Genomic DNA, 27,947 nt, shown 5'->3' with positions numbered 1-27,947 from the left:
CATTTAAAGACAATCATATTCCCCCATCTAGATGGGCTGTACAAAAGGAAGGTGAGAAATGTGCCTCTGACACGGACATAGACATGAAGACACTCCTACAGTTAACCATGAGGTATCTGTTGCCAGTATTTGTGGTGGCAGAAGGTCTCGGGAGCGCTGGACCACGTCATCCCTTGCGAAATCCATCCTCCCACAGTCCCATCACTCGCCTCTTACCCGTTCCAATGTCCTGTGCTCCCCACCAGACAATCGGCAGGTGAGTGGCAATGGCCAGGGTTGCACCAGCCCTCCCTGCCACACACAACCTAGTCCACAGTGCAGAAACAAAGCGCCATGCGGGAAAAACACCAATTAATTCCACTTTCATGGAGACACACAGGGAGAGAAAGTGACAAAAACAGTAATTAGTAAGAAATGGGGATTACATGGAACCACCTTGGCAAGGTGAAGTGTTGGGAGTCCCATGCAATTTGCTGGGAAAGCAAGTGAGTGAGGAAGAAACGTTGGTTAGTAAGGTACGGCACACAGACCTGGGAAGACAGCTTTCGGGACAGACATTAAACTTCTGCACAGGTAAACAGCCTGTGAGCTACCTCGGCTTTGAGATGAGACAATGAATGCAGCTGACACGTGTCTTGTTGAAATGTGCTTTCCGATTTGGGATAAAAAAGGTGCAGATTTTTAGACAGTTTTTCAGACATTTTTTCCCAACAGTAGTCTCTGTTTTTCTTTTTTAAAGAGCAACTTGAATTGAAACCCTTTTGCTTGGGAAGTTTTGCCACATTTTATAATTTCTCACAGACTTTCCAGCACTTTTCAACCAGCCTTTGGGGGGGCAGGAAAGGGCTGTTCCTGGGTGAGCCCTGTGGTAGGCAGCAAAGCAGAGACCCTTGGACCCTCGGGGTGAAAAGGCACGAGCAAACAGAAGCAGAGAGATGAGGCTGCAGGTTAGCTCTTGTCCTGCTGACAAGGCAGAAATCTGACCTCTACATGGTATGGTCCCACGGGTGAAAGGCCATAATCACTGGTGAGAGGCCAGCTCCCAGCAGCCACTACATCCAGACACAGCTCAGACTCGAGGCTTTGCTTATGTGTGGTTGCAAACGCCATTCCAAGGATATCCAAACTTAACACTGATTTTTCTAGCAATAACCGAGTTTGATGCAAAACTACAAAGACAAGTAGGTCTTGCACCAGCCCAGTATGATCTGAAACATCTGCAAACTCATCTGAACAGAGAAGCAAACTGCCTGCAAACCCATGCTGGGAAGCTTTACATCACCATGCCACTCCTGAGCTCTCTCATAAAGACTCAACTTCTGCCCTTCTCCCACAATATTCATTCATTTCTGGGGCATCCGAGTCTCTGGCTCAGTTCTGGTTCCCGCTGCCCACAAAAACTGCCTGAGCTAAAGAGATGTCCTGTCTACTGCAAAGAGATCCACTGCTGTGTTCCCACTCTGGAGGATTTTGTCCCTGAGAGGAAAAACGTGGATTAAAATCTCTCCAGAGCAGGGACACGCTGCTGGCACTCGCACACCTCACAGGCACTCAGCGGCGGCCCCGATCCCCAGCAGACAGACAGGGGTATGGTCACACGTAGCTGGCTGCACACACACGCGCTCAGGGAGCACCCTGGACGTCTGCCCATGCAGGGACAGGGAGGGACACACGTGCACACGGAGCTGGCACGTTGGGACTCACAGCCTCACAGGGACACACACGGGTACCCGTGCACAGACCTCACGCACGCCGGAGAGTTTGTGGCTCCCACGGTTTTCGGGACACACACAGAAGCCAAGAGACATTATGGCAGGCACTCACTTGGATTTGTTCTCCTCATAGTGAGCACTGGTCTTAATGTATCTGGCCAGTTCTATCTGCATATCGCCGAATAAAGGGACCACCTGCAGCTGCTGGAAAAGAAAACAAAAGATGGTTGAAACACGGCGGAGAGAGCGAGCCTGTGGCCTCAGCGCAACACCACGGGCTGCAAAGCAGCATCCTGTGTCTCTGAAGCTAGGGAAAGGTGGCACGCTGTTTAAAGCAAGGTCCAAACCTGGATCAAGGGTTATTTCACACCTAGGGAGTGACTGAAAATGATCACAAGGCTCTATTTGCAAGGAAAATCAAACCCTGCAAGTGCTCTGGGGCCCCAGACTCACCGATACCGAGCTGGTTATGGCCAGAAGGGCTCAGCGCCGCAACTGGCCTGAGGAGAGGGTCTTTTTACAACAGAAGTGTATTCCTGAGCAGGGCTTATTGCCTCCCACCACAATCCTCCAGGGGAACAGAAAGATGAAAAGCCAGCGCACTGGTATTTTGGCAGCAGGTTGCTGTGGCTCCCTTCAGAGGGGAGCTGTAGGCTGCTTTGCTGCTGGGACTCTCAGGGATGTCCATCTTTCCCCAGGGACTCAGACTGTCCTCTGGCACTGCAGCTGCTTGTGATGTGTCTTAAAACTTCTCCACAAAGAGAAAGATGTGAGCAATGTGGCGTGGCTTTGCTTGCCCTTCACATCTCAGGAGGATTTGGATGGGAAATAAATTCAAGTGCACTGACTGTACCTCGAGCTCAGACAGGGTCCTGCTTCACTAAGCTGCTCAACAAAATTCAACCAAGAGCTATCAATGTTTCTCCAACAAAACATCAAGCTTCAACTTCACCCAGGTAAAAAAGCCTCAAGATTACCTCACCCAGGTAATCTTGCCTCAAAATTCAGGGGACATGGTGGTAAATTCCCCGCGCTATCATCACACGCTTCTCCATCTGACTTCTGTGGAGGCTGTGTAAAGCTCTCATCAGGGATTCCCTGTAGTGCCTTTATAAAGGGTTTAAATGATGGGGTAGTTCATTTTCACTACTCAAATTCCCAGTCAACCCACCAGAAATTTAATCAGAAGGCAATAAGCAGATGTAGTAAAAGGAGCAGCTGGCCTTTCCTTATTGAGATCTCATAGTCTAGAGTGGTACTTAACTGACTGGGTCAGACCACAGTAGATGTTGAAGTGTGAATGGGAAAAAAAGCTGGAAAGGAGAAAGTTACTCCATGCAATGGAAGATATTTTACCTGATTCTCTGATGGCCCACATTCTGTCTGAATGCACCAAGATGACCAGACTCTACAGATTACACTGAGGGCTTGATGTAAACTGAGATTCAGTTGAATTACCAACGATGAACCACTCAGAAGACTCAGAGGGATGGCATGCTAAATCACTTTTGCAGAGCTGCAGTCCTTAGCTGTCTCCCCAGTAATGGGAGGATATTCAGCCACCTCATTATTGCCCCCTCCATGAGGTTTTGATGTCTGGCCATAGTCTCGTATGTGGGTATTTAAGCCCTGCTGTCTCCAGATGATGCTAACTGGGGTAAACGGGTCTCAATTGCTCAGAGTGAGAATGCAGCAGCTGGTAAACCAACCTTTCATGAAACCAGCTATCTGGGCTGACCTATCCCCTGCCTTTGCACAGACCCAGAGCACCATCTATCAACTGCAAGCTGAGGCAGTAGGCAGGGAGGCTTCCTATACCCTGTTACCACAACCAACCTCTTCTTTCAGGCTCCTCAGCAGCTCTCCCCCTAAAGTAGCAGGGAGAATCCACTCTGCTGAAAGACTGATGAGGAAGAAGAGCTCTATGCCCACCTCAAAATCCTCACCTCATTTTCCCTTATGTGGAGAAAATGTTGGTAACAAAAACCAATCTTCCCATCTTGGGAGACAGATTAATACAGTGGAGGCAAAAGGACTCTGGAAGGACTGCTCAAGCTCAGTAGGTCTAAAACAAAACATCCATCTGGGAAATTACTCTGCTTTCCTTCTGCTCTGCTGTTACTCCTTGCTGTGAACACATTTGTGTTCACACCCTGAGCTGACCTGCCCCAGACTTGAAATGCCTCCTATACCCAGCCTGTGTGTGGCAGCAATGCAAAGGAGCTGCCACTTCCCCCTGGGAATGCTGCAGCTGGTGCTGTGCTGGCTCTCATCCCCCTCTCCACCTGCCACTGGTGGCTCACACACACACACACCAGGTTTTCAGGACACAGCAGGGCTATCCCAAACCTTCTTCTTACTGAGTAGCCCCGGGGCAGTGCAGCCTGGCCTCCAGTCACAGACCAAGGACCCGTGGCTGGACTCAGCTCCCATATGCATGGGCAGAGGGAGGCTGCATGGTTGCTTCCCATCCTGTCACTGGGAGTATCCAGTTCTCACAGGCCCTTCCCCAAAATCTGGATCCATGAGACAAAAAATAGTTCATCAAACCACCAGGTGAGCCCTTTGAGGAACTCAACAGGCACCTTCAAGTCCTGGCTGACACAACCCTCCCAAGAAGCTTTTTCTGTCCTGCAGGGAGCACAGTTTACACACAAAATGACACTGCCAGATCACACCTGGGCTGCCCATCCTCATCCTCTGTGTCCAGACCTCAGCAAACCAGCCAGGTTTCACAGGGGCCTGAAATCACAGTGCTCCTCAGAAGGAGGTCTGCCTCAGAAATGTGCAGAGATAGAAGTGCCATCAGCCTGGCACACTCTTCCCTGGTCCACAAGACATCTCACGTGCCGTCCCCATCCTTTGCCCCTCAGAAGGACGCAGGCAGAGCCAGCTGCCCAGCGAGGGCACACAGGGTGCTCAGCTCCCACCAGCTCCACCACCGTGGGAGCAGAGGTAGCCCCAGGTACTGCTCACACATCCACAAGCCCAGGGCCAGCATGGCTTGTCTCACCCACACTGCAGCTCTGTGCCCATGCACATTCACAGCAACCCCATTCCTTATCCTTTGGCCCTCAGACAATTTGTCAACCCTGTAAATGATTTGCCTTTAGCTGGCAGCGTGTGCAATAGTAAGGTGGCTAATTCATTGGTCTGCAATAAACTCCAGCCTCATTCAAACACATCACTGACCTTGAAGAATTTGTCTATTTTGCTGAGGTTGATTCTCTTCTTGGCGTCCAACTTGTAAATGTTGCTGACATTCCCATCCATGAGATACAGGCCAAACCCCATCACCTGGAGAAGATGGAAAGGCTGGGTTTCATTAACGTGAAGTCAGCAGCACAATTCAAAGACAGCTCTCTGTCACTTAGCTTGAAGAAAGACCATTTCAGGCTCCTGTACCATGTGATGTGCACGAGAAGCCTGTATAAGATGTACACACCTGCGAGGATGTACACGGCAGACAGAGGACACGTGACAGATCGCTTCTGTTTTCTGAGCAAAAACACCACGTTCACTTTGGCAATTTGTTCCTCCTCTCTCCCACGTAACAACAACCCAAAAGTCTTCTCTACCCAAAGGCAAACATTTACTCACAGAGAACTGAAAACACCCCCATTTCTCCTGGATTGATTTTCTCCCTTTAATTCAGTACGAATCATTACAGACATCCAAATTGCCCACACTAGCCTTCAAAGCACCTTCCTAGTGCTCATAGTGTGGTAACAAAGTTCTCACAGTAATAGTGACTGCAATCATAGAATGGTAGGGGTTGGAAGGGACTTTTAGAGATCATCCAGTCCAACCCCGCTGCAGAAGCAGGGTCACCTAGATCAGGTCACATAGGAACATGTCCAGGTGGGTCTTGAAGACCTCCAAGGAAGGAGCCTCCACAACCCCCCTGGGCAGCCTGTGCCAAGGCTCCCTCACCTCAACAGTGAAATTGCACCCTCACAGTGAAATATTACAATCACTGTAATGATGCACTGACAGTAAGGACAAATATCCAAAACAAGCAGATACTTTCACACGTTCATCTTGAGGGGTGTTTGGAGTCAGGAAACCAAACTTGGGAAGGTCTGCCTTCTTCAGGAGATTATTGCTGGGAATGGGTATTGAGAAGAAAATTCATTCAGGGTTGCAAAACTCGGTGGTGATTTTAGCATGTCCTATAGAGTTACCCAGGTGAAGCCCGTGATCTCACACATCCGTGCATGACAGAAAAGGCCCTTCCAGCTCTGGAGAGTGCAGGGCACCCACCAGTGCTCCCAGTCACCAGCTGGAGATCACCACCATGCACGTGCCTAAGCCCAGGCAGGCAGAGCTGCTGGCAAACTTGGGAAGGCTTGGGGGAAAAGACAAAGGAGCAAAATATAAAGAAAAATGAAGAGAAACATTGTCCTGGGAGGGAACTTCATTTTACCAGAACAAAAGTGAAACTAGGCAAGCACCCTACCCCATAAGTGTGGCTGAATCTCACCTTTAAGAGCATATGTTTCTCACTGGGAGTGAGATACATCTTGTTTTCATAGTAATCCACACAGATGTTGACAATATCTGCCAGGAGCTCCTCATAGCCAGGGATAACTTCCAGTTGTTGGTGCAGACACTGAAACATCAACAGCGGCCACGTGATCCACATGGGCAGAGGAACAGTAGAAACCAGGGGAGAAACATATTTAAAACATCAAGAGTAGAGTGCTAAGAGGTTTCTTCAAACCTCATCTACGTGCTTTTCTTAAGTTACTGGCAGAACCTCGAGGTACCACCTGTAAGTAACAACTTTCCCTCTGCAGGACAGCTCTGCCCTTCGGATTCATCACAACAGCCAAGCAGCAGACAGGGAGATGTGAAAAAAGCACCTTGGCAGCAGATTTTCTGACTCTCTCCTGTCCCTGAGCAATATATTACCTAATTATCAGAAGTTATAGAGCCTGTGGAGTGTGGAGAGTCAGGGGGTCTGATCTACAGTCCCCATGCAGTTGCAGAGATGGACTAGGTGTATTTCCTGAGGAAAACAGGGGAAAAAGGTTCTGGCAGAAACTCTCCTTCCAAGAGCTCTTCTTGCATCTTTTAGACCTTGGTCTTTGTCTTGACACAGAGACCTTCAAAGCCACACAGGATGAGCCACAAGAAGGAGATATTGCTGGAAGGATACAGTCTGACCAAAAGACCATCAGTTAGTGGCAATGATGCATCAGCTCTTGCCACAGTCTGGCCTGAAGTGCTCTCAGCCTTGGTGAGATCATTGCCTCTCTTTCTACTCAGAGCAAGGTGAAGTGGTTCAGAGAAAAGGGACCTGCCTGTGTGATGCGGTTGTGGTTTGCCAGGAACATGGAGAGGTTCTGGGACTCCTGGATGGACTGGGGGTCTGCCATCTTCCGCAGAAACTGGGCAGCTCTGCAAGGGACAAATCCAACGTCACCAAGGACCCCTCACCCAGCCTGAGACTCTCACCACCCATCTTCTCTGACCTGCAGCTGCAATGCAGCCACCTCGGACTCCCCTGCAGCTTACCAAGAGGGAACTGAAACACAACAGGGCTCAGAGATTTGCCTAAACTCACAGAGAGCCTCTGACAGCACAGAAACCCAGTCCCCAGCTTCCTGAAGCCCACCTGACCTCACTGCTGGGCAGACCAGGCACTCCCTTGCACACCAGGCACAGTCTGGTCCCCGCTCCCACTGCTTCGCCCCCCCCCTCTCACCTTTTGTAGGCGGAATGGTCATTTTTGACGCTGCACTTCATGTTCTTCAGCTCATCCAGGACAGCAAACATGTTAATGAACTTGCCCAGTGTGAGGAGGTAGGCCTCAGAGACAAAGTCCTTCCTGCGCTCAGCATGGCACAAGCGCTTCACCTCGCTGCAGAACCGCTCGATAGCCTTGCGCTGGAAGGCAGCAGGACACAGTCACCCCAGCAGTGCCTCATGCACAGGCATCACACCGTTGTTAGTGTCCCCCTCCAGCTACCCACCTTCCTTTAACAAAAGCATTTTACTGCTGGGAATAGAGGCTCCAGGGTCCCTCTCCACTATCACCACGAAACAAAGCAGCATTAAAAACCACTGAGGACAAACATCCTCAGTGCTGAGGGGAGAAGGGGGCTCAGACCCTCTATTTCATAGAATCCTAACAGTGGGAAAAGACCTTTAAGATCATCGAGTCCACCCACTAAACTCACACTGCCAAGCCCATCACTAAACTAAACCATAGCCCTCAGCACATCTATGCATCTTTTAAATACCTCTAGGGATGGTGACTCCACCACCTCCCTGGGCAGCCTGTTCCAACACTGAGTAACCCTCTTGGTAAAAAAAGTCTAATCTCCAATCTAATCCGTCCCTAATGCAACATGAGCCCATTTCCTCTTGTCCTATCATCTCTTGTCCCAGAGAGATCAACCTCCACCTCACTACAAGTTGCTTTCAGGCAGTTGTAGAGAGTGATCACATCTCCTCTCAGCCTCCTCTGCTCTAGGCTAAACAAGCCCAGCTCCCTCAGCCACTCCACAGAAGACTTGTTGTGTTCCACAAGATCAGGCTTCAGTTTTTCAGGTGGGGCATAAAGACATAAACCTAAAAATGATGGTGAAACCCAGCTGCAGCCAGTTATAAACACAGGTGGTGATGGGGAGAGGTCTTTGGAGCCCACAGCAGCTCTGTGTTTACATGTGGTCATTGCTCTGTTGGGACCCAAGTGAATCATTTTGTCAAGAGCCTCAAGTGCAGCAACTGCTAAATTTGAGCTTTGGTGCTCGTTGCCAGCTGACCTCTGACTTCATCTGAGCACATCCCTGCTTCTGCTAGCACAGCAGGAGAGTGTCTGTAGCTGCATGGCTGCATCCATCCCCAGGCTCCAGCTGCACCCCCAGCCTTCAGCTCTTCCTGGCTTTGCTTCAGGAGAGCAAAGAGTGAGCTGTGCCGCTGCCAGGGGAGAAACAGCTCTTTGCATCGCCAGCCAATGCCCCAGAAAAACAGGAGCCTGTTCTGTCCATTAGCTCCACGTGGCTCTGGCTCTCCATGAACCTCAGGGCTGAGGTGTGCTTATTCCCAACTTGTACACAGGACTTTGGGGCAAAGGGAGGGATACAGAGATTTTGCTTCAGACAAGACCTCAGCCGGTGGCTGCAAGGAAGAGACCTATTGGGGAGCACTCTGAGCTTGCTTGGCAGGAATGGATAGCACAGCCCTGCTTAGGATAAGTTAACACCAAAGTAAGAAACTATTTTTACCTTTCTCTGATCATTTACCTGAAAATACATGAACTTCATCAGCTTGGTGACTTCTGGCTCCAGGACTTCCACTGTCTTCTCATAAATCTCCACTCGGTTTGGCTGTTCATTACATTTCACCTGCATTGCAGAGACAAATCACCTGTGTCAGCATCAGTTTGTAACACAGCTGTGGACTGCAATAGCCACCGTCTTCTGCTTGTTTCACAGTGAATCCTGTTCCCATCTGAGGGACCTGAGAGGAGCTTGTCCTCAAGGCAATAGGTGACAGAAGAAGGCGATATTTCTCACATGAGAAATTATCTCCATGAATTAAACAGGCACAACCCTGACTCAGAGAAATAAAAGGTTTCTAATGTGGTATTACCTGCTTCTCTGTCACAGGCAGCACTGCCTGCAGCCCCTGAGGGAAGGACAGGGTGAGAGCAGGGCTGTGCTCAGAGAGGCACAACCGTTGTGGGGGTGGACTGGGATGGGAGGACACCAAAAGGCCAAAGTTGGTCATTTTTATCACTGTCTTGCCAGCAGCTCAGCCACAGCTTGCCTTCCATTAGCATAGCCAGGAGAGGCAACAGCAGCACAGCATCAAATATCAATGGGAGATGAGCAAATATCCCATCAGCTGCATAACTCTCCCTATGGCCGGGTCTCATGAGACCAGCAGCACAGAATAACCTGAGGGAAAGTGAGGTTTGACCTTTGGAGAATCAACAACATGGGCATTGCCAGCCATGTGGAAACATTTTTTCCCTGGCTCCTGGGAGGCACTGCAAACCCTTTTATCTGTAGGGCTAATGGAAGTGCACTGCATCTGTCCCAAGACATCATCAGCGTTTTGCAGGGATCCAGCACGTGTTCACTTTGAAGCTTTGAGCTGGAGTCTGAATCATAATCAGTGGGCCATGTGAGCAACCTTACTCATGTCTGTAGGTGTTTGCAGGATGAAGCCACCAAAATTCAGGCTGGGGAGAGGAAAAGACTAAAAACTGTTGAAGCAGAACTAGCAGCAGAGGAGGAGAATGATTAAATGTGAGGGGAGATGAGGATGCTCAGGTATATCAGCAGCACGACAGGGCATTCAGAGAAATGCTTCTGACGTATCAGAGTGCTCCTTCATGCACCCTTGCACAACACCTACAATTCTGGGGGCTCCTGTGAGGCAGGGAGAGCACCTCAGAGTTTGGGCAGCAGTCTGGGATACTGAAACCTGCCCCAGCTGCCTAATCTGCTCTGTGGAAGTCAGAGCAAGCCTGAGTCGTCCAAATCTCCAGAGCTTTTCATCCCAGGCTGCCTGGGCTCTCTTCTTCACACAATACAGGAGTACAGCTTGGCACTAGGGCAATTTTTAACTGAAGCTGAAGTTCCTGGTACCACGTAATGGTGTGATACCATACCATGGTATAGAGAAAGTGTGACATAAAACAGACCTGATAATTTTACTCTCACCTTCCAAAAACTGCCTTTGCCTGAAGCAAACTCCATCTTCTCACAACATGAGAGAGAAAATCATTCAAGTGGTGCATTGGGAAGGAAATAATCACACTACTTTAAGTAAGACTACCTATTCTCCAGATAGCAAAGGGGCAAAGACCCAAGACATAAAACAATGCTATCCCAAGTACTGTACTGGACCAGAGCTGTGCTCAGCTGAGCCCTGTTACCAGCTGTAGGACAAACAAGCTGCTCCTGTGGGGATGACATGACTTCAGGTTGTGACTGTTCTGGGGAGCTGTGGAGGGGCTCATGAAACCAGGAAATGTATATAAGGCAGTCAGCTGCTAGTGAATGTGACTGGGCTGAGAGATGCTGCAAGAGGGGTGCTAATACACGTGAGGGTGCACAGCAGGTGCCCTTTACTAGGGCAGCACTCTAGATCTGCTTCTGAAATGGCTACTAGCTGCTGAGATCAGTGGTTGAGTCTTTGGTGGGGAGAAGACAATTTGAAGAATCAGTGGTCTCCATTTTCAACCTCTCTATGTACTTCATCCTTTTCTGCCTTGTGTTCTTCTGTCTCCAGTCCAAACCAACCCACGCTGAGCACAAAACCAAGCAGGAACATGCCCTGACTGGGAAGGGCTTGAGTACCTGGGGGATGGCTCGTGAGCAGCTCCTCCATGTGTACAGCATCACTGCATACTCATGGCCTTCTTCCAGCATTTCATTCTGAAAGACAGAGAGGAGTTGCTGAGGCAGGGCACACACCAAAGGCTCAGCACTGCTTGGACAGCACCCAGGGGACTCACCATGCTGGAGTGCACCGTCGCCTGCTCGATGTACCTGGCAATGCCGGTCACAAAGGCATTTCTGTCTTCAAAGTTGGTGTCAAAATTAGCCTATGGGCAAAATGGAGAGATGGGGATTAAAACACAGCTAAGTTGTTTACTCACCTGATACAGTCCTGTATGGGACGTGTTGTCAGAAAGCAGAATCAGAGGGCTCCTGGGGAGCATCAGGGGCACGGGAGCGGCTTAGGAATAGTCTGAGGTGCTGCAGCAATAGGTCTGAATCACACATGTTTCTTAGAGGAAACCCTGCAGATTCTATGTGCAAAAACATGGCACTCAAGACTGATAAACCCTTGTAAAATCAAGCCAAACCACGTGAAGACTAGCTACATGAAACTGCAGCCACACCAGAGAGCAAACCTACAGCAGTTCTAAAGCTTTTAGCTTGGCAATTCAAGGACAGATGCAGCCTCATTCATTTCTATTTGTGCCCTGGCTGCTACGGGAAGACCACATCCTGTCAGCAGGAATGTCAAAGAATAAACACACAGAAAGGGCAAGGAATGAGATGCCTGGAAAACATGAGAGTCAGCACTCATCCAGACACTATTATCAGTGCTAGCATTGCTCTTCCAAGCAGATGCTTTGGGATGAACAGTTGTTTTGGAAGTTGAGCTACTGCTTTGGGTCAGGACAGAGGAGCAAGAAAGTGCAGAGTGGGGCAGGGGATGAAAAAGCTGCCCCTCAGCCTCTCCGTGCCGAGTGCCTGCTCACACACTCTGCGCTTGGGTCATTTACCCCATGAAGGATGACTGATGGTATTTGCTGTGTCTCAGGCACCCAGATCTGCTCCTTGCAATGACACTGGCAGTGTAGCAACCATGTCCACCTCTATAACTGTTTTCCTGAGTAAGAGGCCCATGGTAACAGGGCTACTCTTAGTGCCTCCAGGACATAACGTGACAAGAAAAGCTGAGGCTGCATAAACACTTCTGGCTAGCAATGGGCTACCTACAAACCCAGTGTGACAAGGAAACAGGCTTGTCCAATACCTCTAGATATAGCTGAGATGAGGTTTTTTTAGGCCCAGCACTATGCACACACCTGTGGCCCTGAAAGGAGGCTGTGCCATAAGGCTGGACTCTGAGCCTCTCGCAGGACATGAGCCAGTAAAAATGACCTGAGATAAGCAAAAATGCTATGAGGATTTTCCAGAGTTGAAATGTGAGCAGCACAGAGCTGCCTTTGGGTCCGATACAGTGCAGAGATAGTAATACTAGTGAACAAGCCTGCAGCCTGACCTGCTGAAAGAGGCACTGTCATTCCAGACCCCCGCGTACTTGGCACGGCAATCACTGCATGGGTGTATTTATACACTGCCCTGGGCAAGCCATGAATTCAGGACTGGCAGGATGAAGAAAGCAACCCCATATTATATTTAACCCTGGGCGTGTGCTGTAGGGCAGGGTGTGGTGTGGTGGCCAAGCAGCTGAGGCATCCTGCTGCGGATCCCAAAGCCTTGCCCTGGGCTCATGCCAAGCTTTGCTCAGCCAGTGCAGCTGCAGCTAAATCTGTGGCTGTTGAAGGCAGAGAAGGGATTGCAGTGCCTGCCCTCCCTTGCATGCCATCGGCTCCCCAGGCCGGCAGCTCCAGCTGTGCTGGCAGCACAGGCCAGCCAAATTCAGGCAGAACTTTGACTGTGACCTACTTAGACGCATGCACTGCCATAAAAAGGCAACACAGAAATATGTGAGTAATTAAACATCTCTGAGAACTTTCTGCTGTTATCACAAACCTTATCTCCTGCTTCCTACCCCTTACATGCACTCTGGTCCTCATTTTTTAGCTTCCCTATGTCTTACTCAGCCTAAAGATCCCTTTCACCAACCCCTAGAGCTCTCCTTTTAAAGCCTTTGAGAATAGATTTGTGGCTAGATCTGTTCTAAACGTCTCCTTAAACATGGTGAACCCAGGATGTTTTCAGCAACATCATGCGCCCTCGGGCTTTGCATGAGCTACTGGAACAACCCTCCCTGCCCCACCACCTCTGGGAGCTGAAGGTACCTGGTACATGATAGAGGACGGAGGCGGTTCGATGCATGGCTGCTGGTCTGGAAGAGGTAGCTCCTCCAGTAAGTCCACGTTGGACAAGGCATCCTCTAGCGTGACGTGAGTGGTCATGGTTCTGGATGTTCAGTTTCCGTGCTAAATCCAAAGGAAAAGAGAGGGTGATAGACAGACAGACTGAGTGGGAAAGCACCAAGAGACAAAACTGGAAGCACGACTGGCTGGAACTGCAGGAGACACGATCCCGGTTTGTCTCGTTTTCCTTTTCTCGTGCATTTGACCTACATCTCTGTGTCATCTCTCCTTCTCTGATTCAACAACAGAGCAGGAATGCAGAGTAAGAGGAACACAACTACTCACTCATGCCCCTCTCTACTTAACTCTATGCAAAACTGCTTAAGATGGAGAGCAGCTGGGTGCTGCAGTGCAGCTTCAGCAGCCCCAAGTGAAAGCAGGTGCTCCGAAATGCAAAGCGGCACCATCGCAAAACGAGGACTGAAATGACTGATGCTGACACTCACAGGCTCTCCTCCTCACAGACAGGAACGGTGCTGGAAGCTGTAAGCAACAAACTGCATTCTTGAAGGTGAACCAGAAAGGATGGAGTGCTGTGCAGGCAGGCAGCACCAAAAAAAGAAGTTGCTGTTAAAAAAACCCTCTCAGTTTTTACCACACACGTGGTGTCCCCTGCCCAGCTGCCAACCGTGCAGTGGCATGTGAAATAGAAAGGAAACCTTTCTGAAAGCTCACTGGCACTTACCCAAATGGGAGAGCTCAGGACTATGTCCCTTATCTCCTCTGCCATTTGCCCTTGCTGTAAGTGCACAAGCATGGAGGCATGGCTGCTGTCATCCAGGCTGAGGCCTCGTATAATCACAGCCACAGGGCTTCCCCAGTTAATGCCTAATCCATGTGCAGCTGCTTTGGCCTGACCTACAAAGCACGTGTCTCCTGGAAAAACATCCCGCTGCATTTAAACATTTGCAGAGGGAGACTTCACTTTATTGACATGTTGTTCAATTAGCAGATCACCCCTCCCAGTGCTTTTTTCCCCCCCTGCTCAAATCCTGTCCACTTTCAAATGTGTTTTATCACTGTAATCTGCAAGACAATAGAGCTCTCTGTTACCAAATTTCCCATCAAGATACTCACATATTTGAATACAACACTCTGCAACCTTCACTTTGGCTCGGGAAGGGCGACTGAGCTCTTTGCCTATCTTGTTACAGAGTGTATTTGAATCCTTTCATAATCTCTTTGGCTTTTCTCTAAGCTTGATCCAATCTTGCAACTGTTTTTTTTCTGAAGTACAGACACTGCAACAGGACCCAAGGCTCCGGCAGTGCCTGCACAAGCACCAGATGCAACAGTAATGTAACCTCTCTCCTTGCTTACATCAGTTCCTTTCACCCCCACAACATCTCTATAGGTGCTCATATTCACATAATTGTCTGCTACAAACCCCTTTAGGTCCTTCTCGATTTTTTTTCAACTGAGTCATTGTTTCCAAGAATATAAGTTGGTTTTTCATTTCCAGAGCTCAGAGCATGGAAGGACAAAGACTTGAGGACATCCACAGACACACATGCACGCGGCGAGGAGCGTGGCTGAGGGTGCTGTACATGGGGATGTGCAGTCCTGGGGCGGCTTCGTGTTGAGAGACGGGAGAGACAAGTCTGCTGTTCAGCATCTTGTCGTGGTTTCCGCCTGCATACATGGGCTGCAAGAATATGTATGAGCCTGGTAAAACCCATTCCACCTCCACAAATGCCTCCCAAAGGTACAAGGCAGCTGAGAAACAAGCTTGGTTAAACCTGCAGCGAAATGAGTGCCTGAAAAAAACAATCTCAAGCAGCTCTTTCCCTACATGCTCAAATTTCTGTTTCCTTCTTCACCTCTCTCTGCTAAAATGGTTTCCTGTTACAAATTGAAGCAACTGTCAAAACCAGACACTAGGTCCTGGCTTGCTGCAGGCAGCAGCAGCTTCCTCCCTGCCCGTGAGCACCCGCGCTGCTCTGTGCCCAGGCAAACAGCTTCTCTCGCCCAGCCCATGGACCTCTTCAGCTGCCCACCGCTCTCCACCACCATCCTCCAGCACCTCATGACCCCCAGAACAACATCCCTGGTACTTCATTACATACTTCAGGCTTGGGAAGACAAAAACGTTTCATTTTATAGCTCTGAGGATGATGGCTGTTTATTTGTGCTCATTTTTTCCACACTCTGTCAAACTCTGTGGCCATTTGTGCAACGTGTTGGCAGGCTGTTGTAATGCAAGAGGCTTCCCCAGTCATGCTGTGACAAAGAGTTCAGCAGCTCAAGGGACAAAACTATCGCTGTTCTTTGCGCCACACCAGACCATATGGTCCCAAATACAGCATCAGTGTCTGGCTATGCTGGGCACTGCACAAACCTGCAAGGCAAAGCCGGTCCCTGCACTCAAACAGAGGAAGAGAGGCAGTGTGTGGAAACACACGAGCACAAAAGGAAGTGTCAAGCCATAGAGAGTGAGCAGTGCCGCCAGCCACTGGCCCACCCTGTGCTCTGCCACAGCTGAGCGGGGTGCAGGGATCTGGATGCCGATGGGAAAGCGACACAGACTGTGTGGTTTTTAACAGATGAGTCTTCATGGGAACTCCCAATTTCAGTTCTATGCTTTCTTAAGCCAAATAGCAAACCCAATGGAGGCCACGGGGAAAAGTGTGGTCTGTCAGGACTTCCCCTGGGTCTCATGCCCATAGCACAGTGCCACAGACATCAACTTTGCAGCTGGAGCATGTGATGGAGAGGTCACTGGTCTGGGGCTGGCAGACCTGGATCCTCACCCCAGATCATCCATGGAGGAGCAGCCTCGAGTGATTCCCCCTCTGCCCATGCCACGGCCCCTCGCCTGCTCCTTGGGGTGGTTGTAGGGCTGGTGAGGTCCCTGCTTTTGGTTGGAGTCCGCTGCCCATCTAGCAGCAGGGAGCTTGTGCACTGGTACAAAGGTCCTGAAGGCAACAGCAATTGCTTGTCCTGGCCCATGGGGTGCTGTGTGGAGTCTCCCCAGCACAGGGGCTGCCTGGGAAAGCCACAAGGAAGTCCCTGTGCCTCAGACCCGTGCTGCCCTCCCTCACCTTCCTGACAAAAGCTTTCTAACACAAACATGCTGGGACCACTTTGGTGAATCCAGCATCATCCTCTCGGTCCAGCAATGAGGGGGCAGCTGTCAGGCAACGTAGCAGTGACCAAACAGCTCCAGCCCAGGGGAGACGGGGATCCCCGTGGCACTCATCAAAAAGTCCTCATTAAGATTTAACCACCATCTACTCTCTGGGCCTCAGGGCAAGGATGGCCAGGCTGGGAAGAGAGTCAGCCCATGCTGCTGCTTTGCTGATGGCACTTTGGCTATGGGGCTGTGGGCCGTGCTGTCCAGGGAGCAGAACAGCAGCCTGCCAAGGAGAGTTTTTGCTGCTGTAGCACATGCATGACGGGGTGAAGCCTTCCCCCACACACAGGAAGCATATCCTGCTTGCATGGACTCAAACACAGCCACACAGGCTGCTGAGAGACATCTCTCAAAACTACTTTCTTCTCCATATCCTACTGCTGGCCAGAGACATCAAAGTCTCAAAACTGAACCTGGGTCTGTCAGAAGCCAAACCTCACCCCAGTGAAACCCCAGAGAGAGACGCCGCCACCAACTCTTCTGCTAATGAGCATTGATGCTAATGAGTGCAGTGCTGTCCATGCTTTCTGTCCCTCTGGTGCAGAAACTTCCTCTCCCCATCCCACATCTCATTTGCAACCCCCGTGGCTGTCTCTGACACGTTCTAAAGCCAAATGACCACGCTGAGGCACTGGGAGGTCTGGAGAGTGTGGGGAGCCAGCCATGGCCCCACCACCCTGAAATGGAAATTAAGAGTTCCAGACATATTGACTCTTCTGTGGCAGCAGCCTGGGGGTCAGGTTTAACAGACAGCACAGGAAGGCTTTGAGAAGGAGTGTGGATGGACATCCCAAATGTCTGAGCTTTCAGGGCAGGTCCTACCTTCCCCACCGAAATGCTTGCCCAGAAGTATCGGTGCAATATCTTCGTTGCAGTGAGAGGAACAAAGGTGACTTTATTGTTGGAGCAGCTTGGGGGAACAAAGAAAGACTTTTAAAAGCAGGGCCATAATGAATATGTTGCATGCATATGTGTTCAGCTTCGAAGCTGCACAGCTGAGAGCTCTGGGAAAGTAGCATGGGCTGTTTCGCTTATTCATCTCTCCTGCTCCTACAGCAGACATTCATGCTGGAGCTGCAGGAGATACCAAGAGCAGGAAAGGAGGCAAGAAAAAAATCAGAGAATCACCCAGGAGACAGACAGTGAGACGGAGTCCAAACCCTGACAGCCTGGGGTGAGACAAGCAGCAAAATTACTTTTGCTGGGAAGATGGCAGTGCAGAGGAGGACAAACATGTGGTCATCTCCTGAGGATCTGGGATTCTTCTCCAGCTCTGACACACAGTCCCTGGGTAACCTGGGAAAGTCCCTTACTTTGCTTTTGCACCTGTGATAATGCTTTACCCTCTTACTCAAAATAGCACCTAACCAGTTGTCAGGAGCCATCCTGGCCCAACAAGTACCTCAGTAGAGTGTTGTCTTAGGCGCATAAAAGCAGACTGCTTCTGGTACCCCTCACCTCATATTAAGAGGAGGCATCTGCCCACAAACATATTTTTAGTCAAAGAAGAACAACTTCAGGGTGCAAAAGTTTAGTTTGACTCTGCCTACAACGCATGGGATTAAAGTTCCCTGTGCTTTAGCATCCATGTCATCAACCCCTTCTCTCATGCTGCAAAAATTACTTGTAATTGCAACCACCACCACGGTCAGGAGGTTCTTTGCAGAAGCAAATAAACACAGCCAGGACAAGGGAAGCTGTGTAGGGCTCCTGCCCTACACAGACACAGATGTTAATAACCATGAAATTACCCTTCCCATGAAAAAGGGAAGCCAAACTGCACAACTACTGAAACAGTTTCTCTGTATCTCCACTCTACATTTTGTGCCATTCCATTAGGGCTGAGTTCCAGGCATTTACGCCACCCTTGCCTCTCAGCAACACAATGATTTTGGAATGTATTTATATTAGAATAACTTTGTTGTGTTTTTCTTCCTAGTGTGAAAGCAAGTCAGTCAAGGAAGCAGGCAGGTATAGGAAGCTGCATTTCCAATACAGTTGAGAAATGTAGAGCAAGTTTATCAGCAACCCCGCTGCTGACGGTTAAAGTGCTTCTTGGGGAATTAAACCATACAGGACAGCACTGTTAATAGCTGGCCAATTGTTGATCTTCCAAAACCAATCTCTCTGGTTTTCATGCAAACAGGATAATCGTTAATGAAATCATTATCATGACAGCACACTCTGCTTTGCTCCAGAATACCCTGGTCAGAACATGGAAGATTTTTCCATATTCCTTGGGTTTTGTTATTAACAATTAACTGTACAGAGAAAAGGATTATCCTTTGGAGGGAATTACACAGCTGTGACAGACACCAAAATACCAGGCTAGTCACCCACCTCGGTGACTAACCCCAGACAACTGTCATCATGCAAAAGATGTGGGTGCTTTTTCTTTCCATACCCGTGCAGGGCTGGAGGGGAGGAGAGGGTTTAGCGACTCAGCCTACTTCTGTGAGATCTTTGTGATTCCAACCCCCCCAGCCAGGAACCCCCTGTGGAAAGTGGCAGATGGTGAAGGGGGAGACGAGCTCTGCTGCTGGCCGCGTCCGCTGGACAGCACACGCAACCTCACCCTCCCCCCTTCTCCAAAACAACCTTCAACATGCAGGAGGTTTTAGTATGTCCCTTTTTCTTCTCCCGATTCCTTCCCAGTCCTACCCCCACGGCAGAATCCAGCCGTTCCTCCCCAGGTGGGATGCGGCTGGCACCACGCATTTCCAGCGGCCCCGGCTGGGGGATTCAGTACAAAGAAACGCTGCCCGGGGCGCACCTTGCTCCGGAGCGGTCTCACGCACAGGCACCCGGCGGGTTTACACGGCAGAGGGTCTGCCGGCTCCAACCGACGCCAAAGCACGAACCCGCGGCCGCAGCTCCGGCCCATCGCTCCCAACCCTGGCTCACACCTCGACGCTTCGTCCCTCCCCCTCCTCCCCCAGCGACACCATATTTTCACGCCACGGGGGATCCGGGCGCTGGTCGGGAGCGCCCCCGGGGCCACCGTCAGCCCCCAGCCCGGCGCTGCCCGCCGCCGCTCCCCCATCCCCCTCCATCCCCCTCCATCCCCCTTTCTCCCCGCGCCGCGCATCGCCGCGACCCCGGCTCGGCTCAACGCTGCAGCCGCTGCCCGCGGTGGGGCCGCCACGCCTGCCGGCCCGGGGCTCGGCCCCTTCCCCCGTCCTGGAGGTGCGGGGCCGGGATGCGAGATGGAAAGGGGAAAGAAGGGGATCTGCGGTATTTTCTTCCCCATCCCCCCTCCCGGCGCTTGCTGCGGCTGCGGGGAGGCTGAGTGCTGCAGGTAGCTCTAAGCATTGTGGGATACATCCCCGCACATCCCGGCCCGGCCGGGCCTCCTGCGCTCCCGCTGCCCCCGCACCTGCCCCGCCGCCGTCCGCGCCCGGGCGCGCCAGGCAGCAGCGGCCGCAGCCCCACGCAGCCCGGGGGACGGAGGGGAGGGAGGGTGGGTGGGTGAAAGGAGCTGGGGAGGGAGGGTGTGAGGCCGCGCAGCCCCCGCGCCCCGCTCACCTGACGCTCCGCGGGGTGCGATGCTCCGCGCCGCGGGATGCTGCGCGCTGCGGGATGCTCCGCGCCGCCCGCACAAAGAGAGGAAATGGCTGCAGCAAGTGCACTTCCGCGGCTCTCCGCCGGCCCCTCCGCACGGCACGGCACGGCACGGCGCGGCACCGAGCGGGGGGAGCCCCGGCCCCCGCCGCGGGAAGAGGCTGGAGCCGCGCAGGCGGCTCCTCCCCCGGGCAGCGCGGGGGATGCGCGGGGGATGCGCGGGGGATGCGCGGCGGGGCCGGGGGCAGCGTCCCCCTGGCACGGCGGGGCCTCCTGCAGCTTGGGGAAGGTTGGGGAAGGGAAAGGTTCAGCGCATCCCGCCCCGTGCACGGGGGGCGCAGGGCAGGGGGCGGCTGCCGCGGCCCCGCGGAGGTCCGGCGCTGGCTGAGCGCCTTTGGGTCGCTGGGAAAGCAGGATCCGGATGGGGTTCCCCAGCTCCCCGCTGCTGAGCCTGCTGAGTCTCAAGTATTCGGCCACAATGTCTCTCAAGGGACCTGTACCATCCTCAGGGTTTACCTACCCTTTTAACAAAACCCCTATTTATGGAATACATATAAAGCTTTGGTCATTAAGCATGTCAGGGACCAAAAGCCAATGCCTTTGCTCAGAGCGCCAAGCCACTTCTGAGACAGCACCATGCCCAAATGATCTTCCTCTTGGCATTTTTGGCATCTGTCATTTCTTCAGGGGCAACTTTCCAGTCCTTCTGCTTGTTTTTAAATCTCCAATACAGCTCTTCAGACCTACCACGAAGTCCAAACTGATCTTCCTACATCTTCCAGAGAAACATCTCATGGTGATTGATAGAAACTGTGTGTGGGGCCTTCATTCCTTTTTCTGCAGCCCTCTGCTTCTGATGCATCTGTCTGTCTCTGTTGAAAGACAATTGGTGGACACCCAAAGACTGTTGAAAGTCTGGATATAGCTCTACATATATTTCCTTGCTGCCCCTGGCAGTGTTCCTTTCCTGAGCATCAGGCTATACTAAAAATGGACTGCCATCTGGTCCCTTCTGGGTTAGAGAGACCACTGATTCCTTAGAGACTGCTGCTCTGTTGTCTGTGCTGAAGGGGGGCAGAGCTTGCTCCCCGTGGGTATGTGTTGGCTTTGCAGGGAAGCATGGATACCAGGTTTACACTGTAGCTCTGCTACAATAAACAGAATGGACACCATGGGCTGAAGGCACAGAGGTCTGCAAGGTGCAAAAGCAACAAGATAGTCTTAGGAACCATCTTTGTTTTAATGGACAGGATCACACCTGAAAAAATCTACTAATGGCATCTCTGGGAGTAGACTCCATCCCCTGCATAGCATTTCTTCTTTGACTGGAACATTTTGTAGCCATCATTCCTCCTTTGGCTATTAAGTACTTGACGGAAACATTCAGTGAGCACTTTCACTGCAGATCCAAAAGATGTAAGAGCTGATATTGCTATGAGGCTGTGGGTAAAACAAGGTCAGTTCAAGAAAACTCGCAGTAAAAACTGCTGTTTGGTTTTCTTTTCTTTTCTTTGCACAGTTTAATCTGCTCCCATTATCATCCAGCTCAGGGGGGTGGGAATTCAATGAATGCTGTGGTATTATTTTAATTTTCTACTCTGTGTTGTCTTAGATCACAGGATAATAGAATGAGCTTCTCTCTACCTGTCCTGCATGTCTCTCTGCAGGCTGGGAAGAATGGCAGCAAGGGTCAGGCCCCTAGCAGCTCCAGACACAGGAGAGTGTGCATCATCTGGCTGTGTGTGAAGGAGAGAGATAACATGATGGTGGGCTGAGCTAAACAAAATACACCCGAATTTGAAGTGGCTGCCAAGTGAGATGTAGCAGAGCCATCCACCTGAATGCTGCCGTGCTGATGGGTGCAGCGTTCAGAAAGGACAAAGCCAAACATCAGATAGAAACATGTTCATTACATTTTCTTTCAGGACATTCTAGATTTGTTTGTTCAGGCCTGATTTTAAGGTAATTATCCACTGGAACAAGCACCCAAACCCCCCATTTCCCTGGGGTAACCAGCCCAGGAAAGAGCTTTTCATGGCTAATGTTGCTGCACTTCAGCCCCTGTCTCTCCTGAGAAGCATCAGCTGCTGTTTGTAGATGTGGTTAGTGCTTAACTGCCTTTCCCTTGCTGGGGCAGCAGCTGGGCTGAGTCAGTGCCTGACCAGGGCAGCAGCAGGTCAGGGTCACGTCGGGACGATGCTGGGACACTGCTCTGGGCCTCTGCTCCTGTCAAATGCTCAATGCAGGCAGAGTGTGCAACCCCTGCCTCTGATAAGCAGCAGGCAGGAGTAGGGACAAGCACAACCTCCTGTCTTTCTGAAACATAGCAAAGAGGGTCAGACTGGCAAAGAGGCAATGGTGTAAATGTTCAGCGTATTGCAAATACTTTCCAAGGAAAAAAGAAAGGAGTATTCAGAGGAGGGTTGTTTCCTTTGTGGCACGAGACTGATATTCTCCCCTCTGCTTTGTGGGGAACGTGTCAAGTTAGGCTACATGAAAGGCACAGGCCTAAACTTGCCCCAGAAATTGCTATGATGGGAGAATGCTGTGTTGCAGAGTATTAGTGCCATAATGTGGTTATTACAGTACAGCACTGGCCTTCTGAGTCTGGGGAAGTCCCTAGTAAATAACTGTGGGGAAACACCTTTTGGGAGCACTCAATTATTACTGTATTAATTTTATGTAAAAGCCACCAAAATAGATGTTTAGCTTTAAAAATCTGTGTGTCCATATAGTAAACCTGCAGGGGTTCTGAATACTTCCTCTTCCTGTAAACCCAGCACATACCTAACCCCAGAACACAGACATAGTTCTGAGGAACAGAGATATCTCAGAAACCCAGAAGCAGCCTGTTTGCTTCTGGGTGGGGAGGGTTTGGAGGAAGACCAAGCTTTATAATGTAAGTACATAGGGATGGTTTTAGCATTTTTGCTAATATATGGGGAAAGCCACAGTTGGGACTCAGCAATTTTATTGGTGGTAAAAAAATATGTATCATGGACATAGAAATACTGCAAAAGAAAACTGAACATAAAACATCACAGTGTTATTTTGTGCAACACTCTCTAGCTAATAAATACTGTACTTATCCAAATATAAATATTATCTTGGAAACATTGCCTAACAGAGCAAGATTGCTGCTACTTTATAGCAACCTCTTCAAGCTCAACAGACCCCTGGTTCCTCCAAGGATGGAGGGGGCAGCAAGCCAGAAGCTTAACTTTGTGAGCCTGCAGATACCCCTGCCACGGAGTGCCTGTGCTCAGGCAAGAATCCTTTCAGGGTAACTTGTGGCTGTATGGATTGTCTAAGTGCAGTCAAGATGGGGACAAAAAAAAGGCTCTGGCCAGTTGTCCACAAATGAAGCAGCTGATGTGCAGTTTAAGGTGGTTAAGGCTACTGAAAACTTCACTGGCTAAATGCTAAATTTAGCATCACCAGAATATGACAACAGACCAACTCAGAGTAAAGACAAAGGGGACAAAGAGAAACTTTGCTTAAATTCATCTCAGGCAAAAAAGTTCAAAATCTGTTTCTAGGTGTTCATATCACACATACTGGTCCAGACCACCGGGAGATTTTGGCTGCAATCCTGATCTGAAGGTAGCACTGTGATCCTGCATTTAGGATTGACAACCTCTGGTCAGAATGTTAGGATTCTCAGGATTCTTCTTGCCAGGGAGAGTTGTTCTGCATGGTATTTGTAGGTCTAAACCAAAGGCAATAATGCAGAATCGAAGCAAAGTGGGAAGATATATTCAGCAGGAACTAATCCCTTGCCCATATCCATATACCTGAAAAGATATTTTGGCTCGTAAAAGCTAACCTAGAACCATGGGTCTGAGAAATACCAACAATTAGGCTTCCTTCTATGAAGAAATAGTTTGACACAGGATATGTGAGATCATGGGATTACATTATTTCCTTGTTCCATTTTTGTTGGCAGACACATTTGAACTTGACTTCTGTAATGATGGCAGAGATTGCTGCCAGAAGTTTGCACCTCGGAGTTTTTGTAAACCCCCGTCACGCAAGGTTTACTCACATTCTCACCTGCCCAGACAGAGAAGCATCAAAAAGACATGCTGCATTTGTGCACATATCACCTGTGAGTCCTCTTGACTTCTCTAATTATTGTTAATGCTTAGCAGAAAGTCCTGATCTCATTTGCAAGTCCTGCAGGACACCAACACCCACACTTTTGGTTTTGAGGTCTGTTACGTCAAAAGAATGTCACCGTCTTGTGGTGAAAATACAGATCTGAATTGAAATAGAAGGAGATGGCTATTGTTTATATCTTCTGCTGTCACCACATAGTGTGGAACTCCCTGTGGACTGGGTACCCAGGCAGTCCATTCACAAAGGACTTTTTCTTTGATCAGTCCCTTTGTTCACAGAAGAGATTACTTGTTGCTCTTCAGTTGCTCTTTGAAGTATGAGAAACCTCTTTTGCATTATCACTGGTGCACTGAGCACACACTCCGCACGTTTTCTCCTCGTGGCTACCTTTCTGTGCCCTCTGTCTTCTTCCTTCCCAATGCACTAGTTCAGGGGTAGGTCCCTGTACCTTTCACAGATAATCAGATCCTGGGATCCTGTCGTGTCCTGGATTGGAAACACACAGCACTCTGCTCTGCTCAGTCCTCCTTACTCCATTCAGAGAAATCAGATGGGGATCTTTTATTTATCTTCTGTTGTAGAAAGACTAAAGGAAAGAAACAATGGAAACTTTCAGCTTTGACTTCCTCCCCTCTACAAATGTCTCCATTTATATCAGAGTCCCTTTTTCCCACTCACTCTACAACAGTTTGAGACAATGTCAAGACTCTTCAAGATGTTGCTTTTTCTCTTCCTTCCTTCCAAACTTGCAGGCACGTGCAGACACCTCTTCAGTTTACTGGGTGCCAGAATCCTCTTCCTGTTATGCCACAGTTTCAGAGAAAATCAGGCAAAAGGAGAACAAAACCATACTGAAATATCAGGATCAGAAATGCTGTTACTAAATCATGCCTGTTCCTCTGTGTCCCAGGCTTATTCCTCTTCAGAGCTTTCAGAACCAGCCCACTCTGAATTTGAAAGCCATGGAAATGTCTAAACATTTCTCTGTCCTCTTCAGTTGGTTTTTGTTTGGGTTTTTTTTTTCCCCCCAGGGAAGACCTTCATTTGGGAGTTCACAGAACTGGAACAGCAATGTCAGTTTTGAGGCTGTATCTTCTGGAAAAATACACTTGTTAGATTGTGTGCTTCAGGCCTCTGCTCAATTGCTGCTTCCACTTGTAAGATGCAAACCACATTCTTGGCCAAACCAAAGCCTGTGTCTGTCTAGGCTTTGGAAGACCTGGGGATATCTTGTCTGTCTGGAAGTACCAGCCTCTTCCCTCTCCTTCTCCCCAGGCATATGGCAAGTGTCTATGGTGAGAAGATTCCTGTTAATGCTTTGTGTGGGGAAATCCAACCGTCTGCCCTCTCAGGACTCTCTTAGCTTTGCTTGGCGGCTGATGACACGATTACAGCTCAAACTCGGAGATTTCACTCAGCTGATACAGTAGAAGAGAAAAGGATGGCCGGTCATCTTTCCTCTGAGCACGGGAGAGAAGAGAGAGGGAGAACATTGTCAGCTTGAGAGGAGTGGCAAGGTCAGGAAGGAAAACTTTGTGAAGAAACTCAATATGAACAAAAATGCAATCTATTGTTTTGGAGAAAATGCCAACAGAAGAATGAGCTTCCTTCTGTGCAATGTTTCTTTTCTACTAGCAGTGCATTTTGCCTAGTGGACATCAAATACCTGTTGGCTGTCATTTTTACTATCACTGTTAAAACTCAGCCCTACAGATCTTCAGCTTTCTTAATTGACTTTGCAGCAAAGTCAATACAGTCTATAGAAACAGCAGCTTAAATGAAAGGCAAAGAGCCCAGAGTTTGCCTGCTAGCACAGATGAAAGCTCCAGAGCACTTTGGCTCCAGGATTTTATCTTCTGTAGGCATGTGAAGTGTATGCCTCTCTTTCCTAAAAGCCATGGGGAAGAGAGCTCTTGTCTTTGGGAACTAGGGCTCTCTCCCATGACAATACTAACCATCCTCCAGCAGTGGTTCATGACCTCATAAATTGCCTTGGAGGCCAGTTTGGGTTTGTAGAGCCGAAATCCTGCATTGATCTCTTCCACCACTTCTCCATTGGTGCGATTCTCATAGGGGATTTTACCCTCACTGAAGACCTCCCACATCAGCACTCCTAAAGCAAACAAACGAGAAAAATCACAAAGCAGCAAAGAAAATCCTCAGGAGGCCCATGACTACCTTCCACCTGCTCTTCTCTGCAGCTCAACATTGATGTTGGTTACTTGGAAAAGCATTTTCCCTGAGATTCTCAGTACACAGCTGACAAATCAGTCCTTAACACAGCTGCACAGTTCGAAGATGCCAACTAGGATCTGTGCCAGGCACTGGACTGTGTGGAAGTACAAGTTTGGTCACTGCAGGTTTAACTTTTCTGCATCCTACTTCATGACAGTCTAGCAGAAAAAGGATGTGTTTCCCCATCAGGTGGAGTTTAAATGTGTTACATGTCAGAAAGCAGAGCAATGTTGTATCTGCCCTGCGAAGAGGGAGTGCTTGTGCGTGTACTCCATCCATATGTGTAATCTCAGAAGGAGAACTCACTTTTTGTCGCTGATTCGGTTTATCTATTTTTCTTCCAGTTAGTTACATACAAGAGACATGTCACTGATACTCCTGGCTGCAGTAATCCTACACCAGCTTGTATTTTAGTGAAACTCGGGAGAAAGAAAGCAATATGGACTGCACCATTCCTGTTAGTCAGGTTAGCCTTGGTACTGGGAACTCCTTGCCTGTGAAATGTCCTGGGTTGTATGATTCACTGGCATGAATCCACATGCAAGGACAGTTGAATTTCAAAGGATTGCAGCCCGTTTTTCCTCTTTTCCTAAACAGCCAAATGTTTTCCTGTGATTACTGCTCAGAGCAGTACAGAAACTCATCCTTCTCTAGTTTAGTGGAAGAGAGACAAGCAAAAGCAAAAAGATTGTGGAATATATTGTGGTTGGCCACCAGATCAGAGAGGCTCTGCAAATGCTGTGAATACAGGGCATCTGTGTTATTATTAGGTCATGTAATGTGACTGGGTAAACCATGCTCACATTGTATTACAAAAGGGAAACAGACACATGGATTGATCTGAAATAAAGTTGTGTAACTCCCAGTAAACTTTGCTAAGGAATGCCTGCTTTGCAGCTTTGAATTCTTCAAATAGGAAGATGTATAGAGACTGCAGCTCCTCACCAATGGCACCGTCTCTACTGAAGAACAAGAGAAGCAGTTGTACTCCCCCAGTGTGCAGGTTCCTCAACTGGGAATTTCTCACACCCATTTTGTTCTCCTGGGCACAGCAGGATTTCAGGCCTGGCAGAAGAGATCAATGGGCTGCAGAGTGGTGGAGCAGAAAGCCTCTCACAGTCATGAGACCATGGCACTACAGAGGAATCCTCTTGTGCAAACCCCACTGGATGGGGAGATAACAAGTTTGACAGATATACAACACTGCTGTCTGCACATGTCACAAAGAGGGACTGACCAGTGCAAACAAAGCTCACCAGTGTTTTGTTCAGCCCTGAAGCTGGAGTGAGCCAACCTCACCAGGCTTGGCTTGACTGTAAATCAAACTGAGCACCTGTTTTGGAAGCATCTGAGTCTCAGTGCACAGGCCACTGTCTGATTTGCGAAGCAGAAGAACATTCTTACCAAAGTAGCATCTCTCCCTATGTCACTGCCACTTCGCTATGAGGTACCAGAGAGCGCTCCACTGGCAAATGTTGTCCCTTTTTATGATGTGGTGGGTGCTGAGAACCTCCTCCACATGCCAAGGGACATGGAAAGGAAAGACATGTCATGGAAAGAGAATGGTGCTCTCTGAGGCATCTCT

At 49.6% G+C, this 27,947-nt stretch overlaps 2 protein-coding genes across 2 annotated transcripts in view; both read right to left on the bottom strand.

Annotated features, from left to right (window-relative positions):
• CYFIP2 (cytoplasmic FMR1 interacting protein 2) overlaps positions 1-20,043 on the bottom strand; it is a 51,421-nt gene extending 31,378 nt beyond the window's left edge. The window contains exons 1-10 of the mRNA XM_062002519.1: positions 19,973-20,043; positions 13,237-13,377; positions 11,191-11,280; positions 11,033-11,110; positions 8,966-9,067; positions 7,423-7,604; positions 7,019-7,115; positions 6,196-6,324; positions 4,905-5,009; positions 1,825-1,916 (exon numbers count right to left, since the gene is read on the bottom strand). Of these exons, the coding sequence (XP_061858503.1) occupies positions 1,825-1,916; positions 4,905-5,009; positions 6,196-6,324; positions 7,019-7,115; positions 7,423-7,604; positions 8,966-9,067; positions 11,033-11,110; positions 11,191-11,280; positions 13,237-13,353 (992 nt within the window). The 5' untranslated portion in view covers positions 13,354-13,377; positions 19,973-20,043. The remainder of the gene's footprint in view (positions 1-1,824; positions 1,917-4,904; positions 5,010-6,195; positions 6,325-7,018; positions 7,116-7,422; positions 7,605-8,965; positions 9,068-11,032; positions 11,111-11,190; positions 11,281-13,236; positions 13,378-19,972) is intronic.
• A 4,748-nt stretch (positions 20,044-24,791) lies between these two features.
• The window catches only part of ITK (IL2 inducible T cell kinase), a 28,313-nt gene continuing 25,157 nt past the window's right edge, over positions 24,792-27,947 (bottom strand). The window contains exons 16-17 of the mRNA XM_062002236.1: positions 26,083-26,240; positions 24,792-25,587 (exon numbers count right to left, since the gene is read on the bottom strand). Coding sequence (XP_061858220.1) covers positions 25,516-25,587; positions 26,083-26,240 — 230 coding nt within the window. The 3' untranslated portion in view covers positions 24,792-25,515. The remainder of the gene's footprint in view (positions 25,588-26,082; positions 26,241-27,947) is intronic.

Source organism: Colius striatus, chromosome 9 (assembly GCF_028858725.1).
Source record: "Colius striatus isolate bColStr4 chromosome 9, bColStr4.1.hap1, whole genome shotgun sequence".
NCBI classification, from domain to species: domain Eukaryota; kingdom Metazoa; phylum Chordata; class Aves; order Coliiformes; family Coliidae; genus Colius; species Colius striatus.
This window is presented reverse-complemented; position numbering and strand designations above follow the sequence as displayed.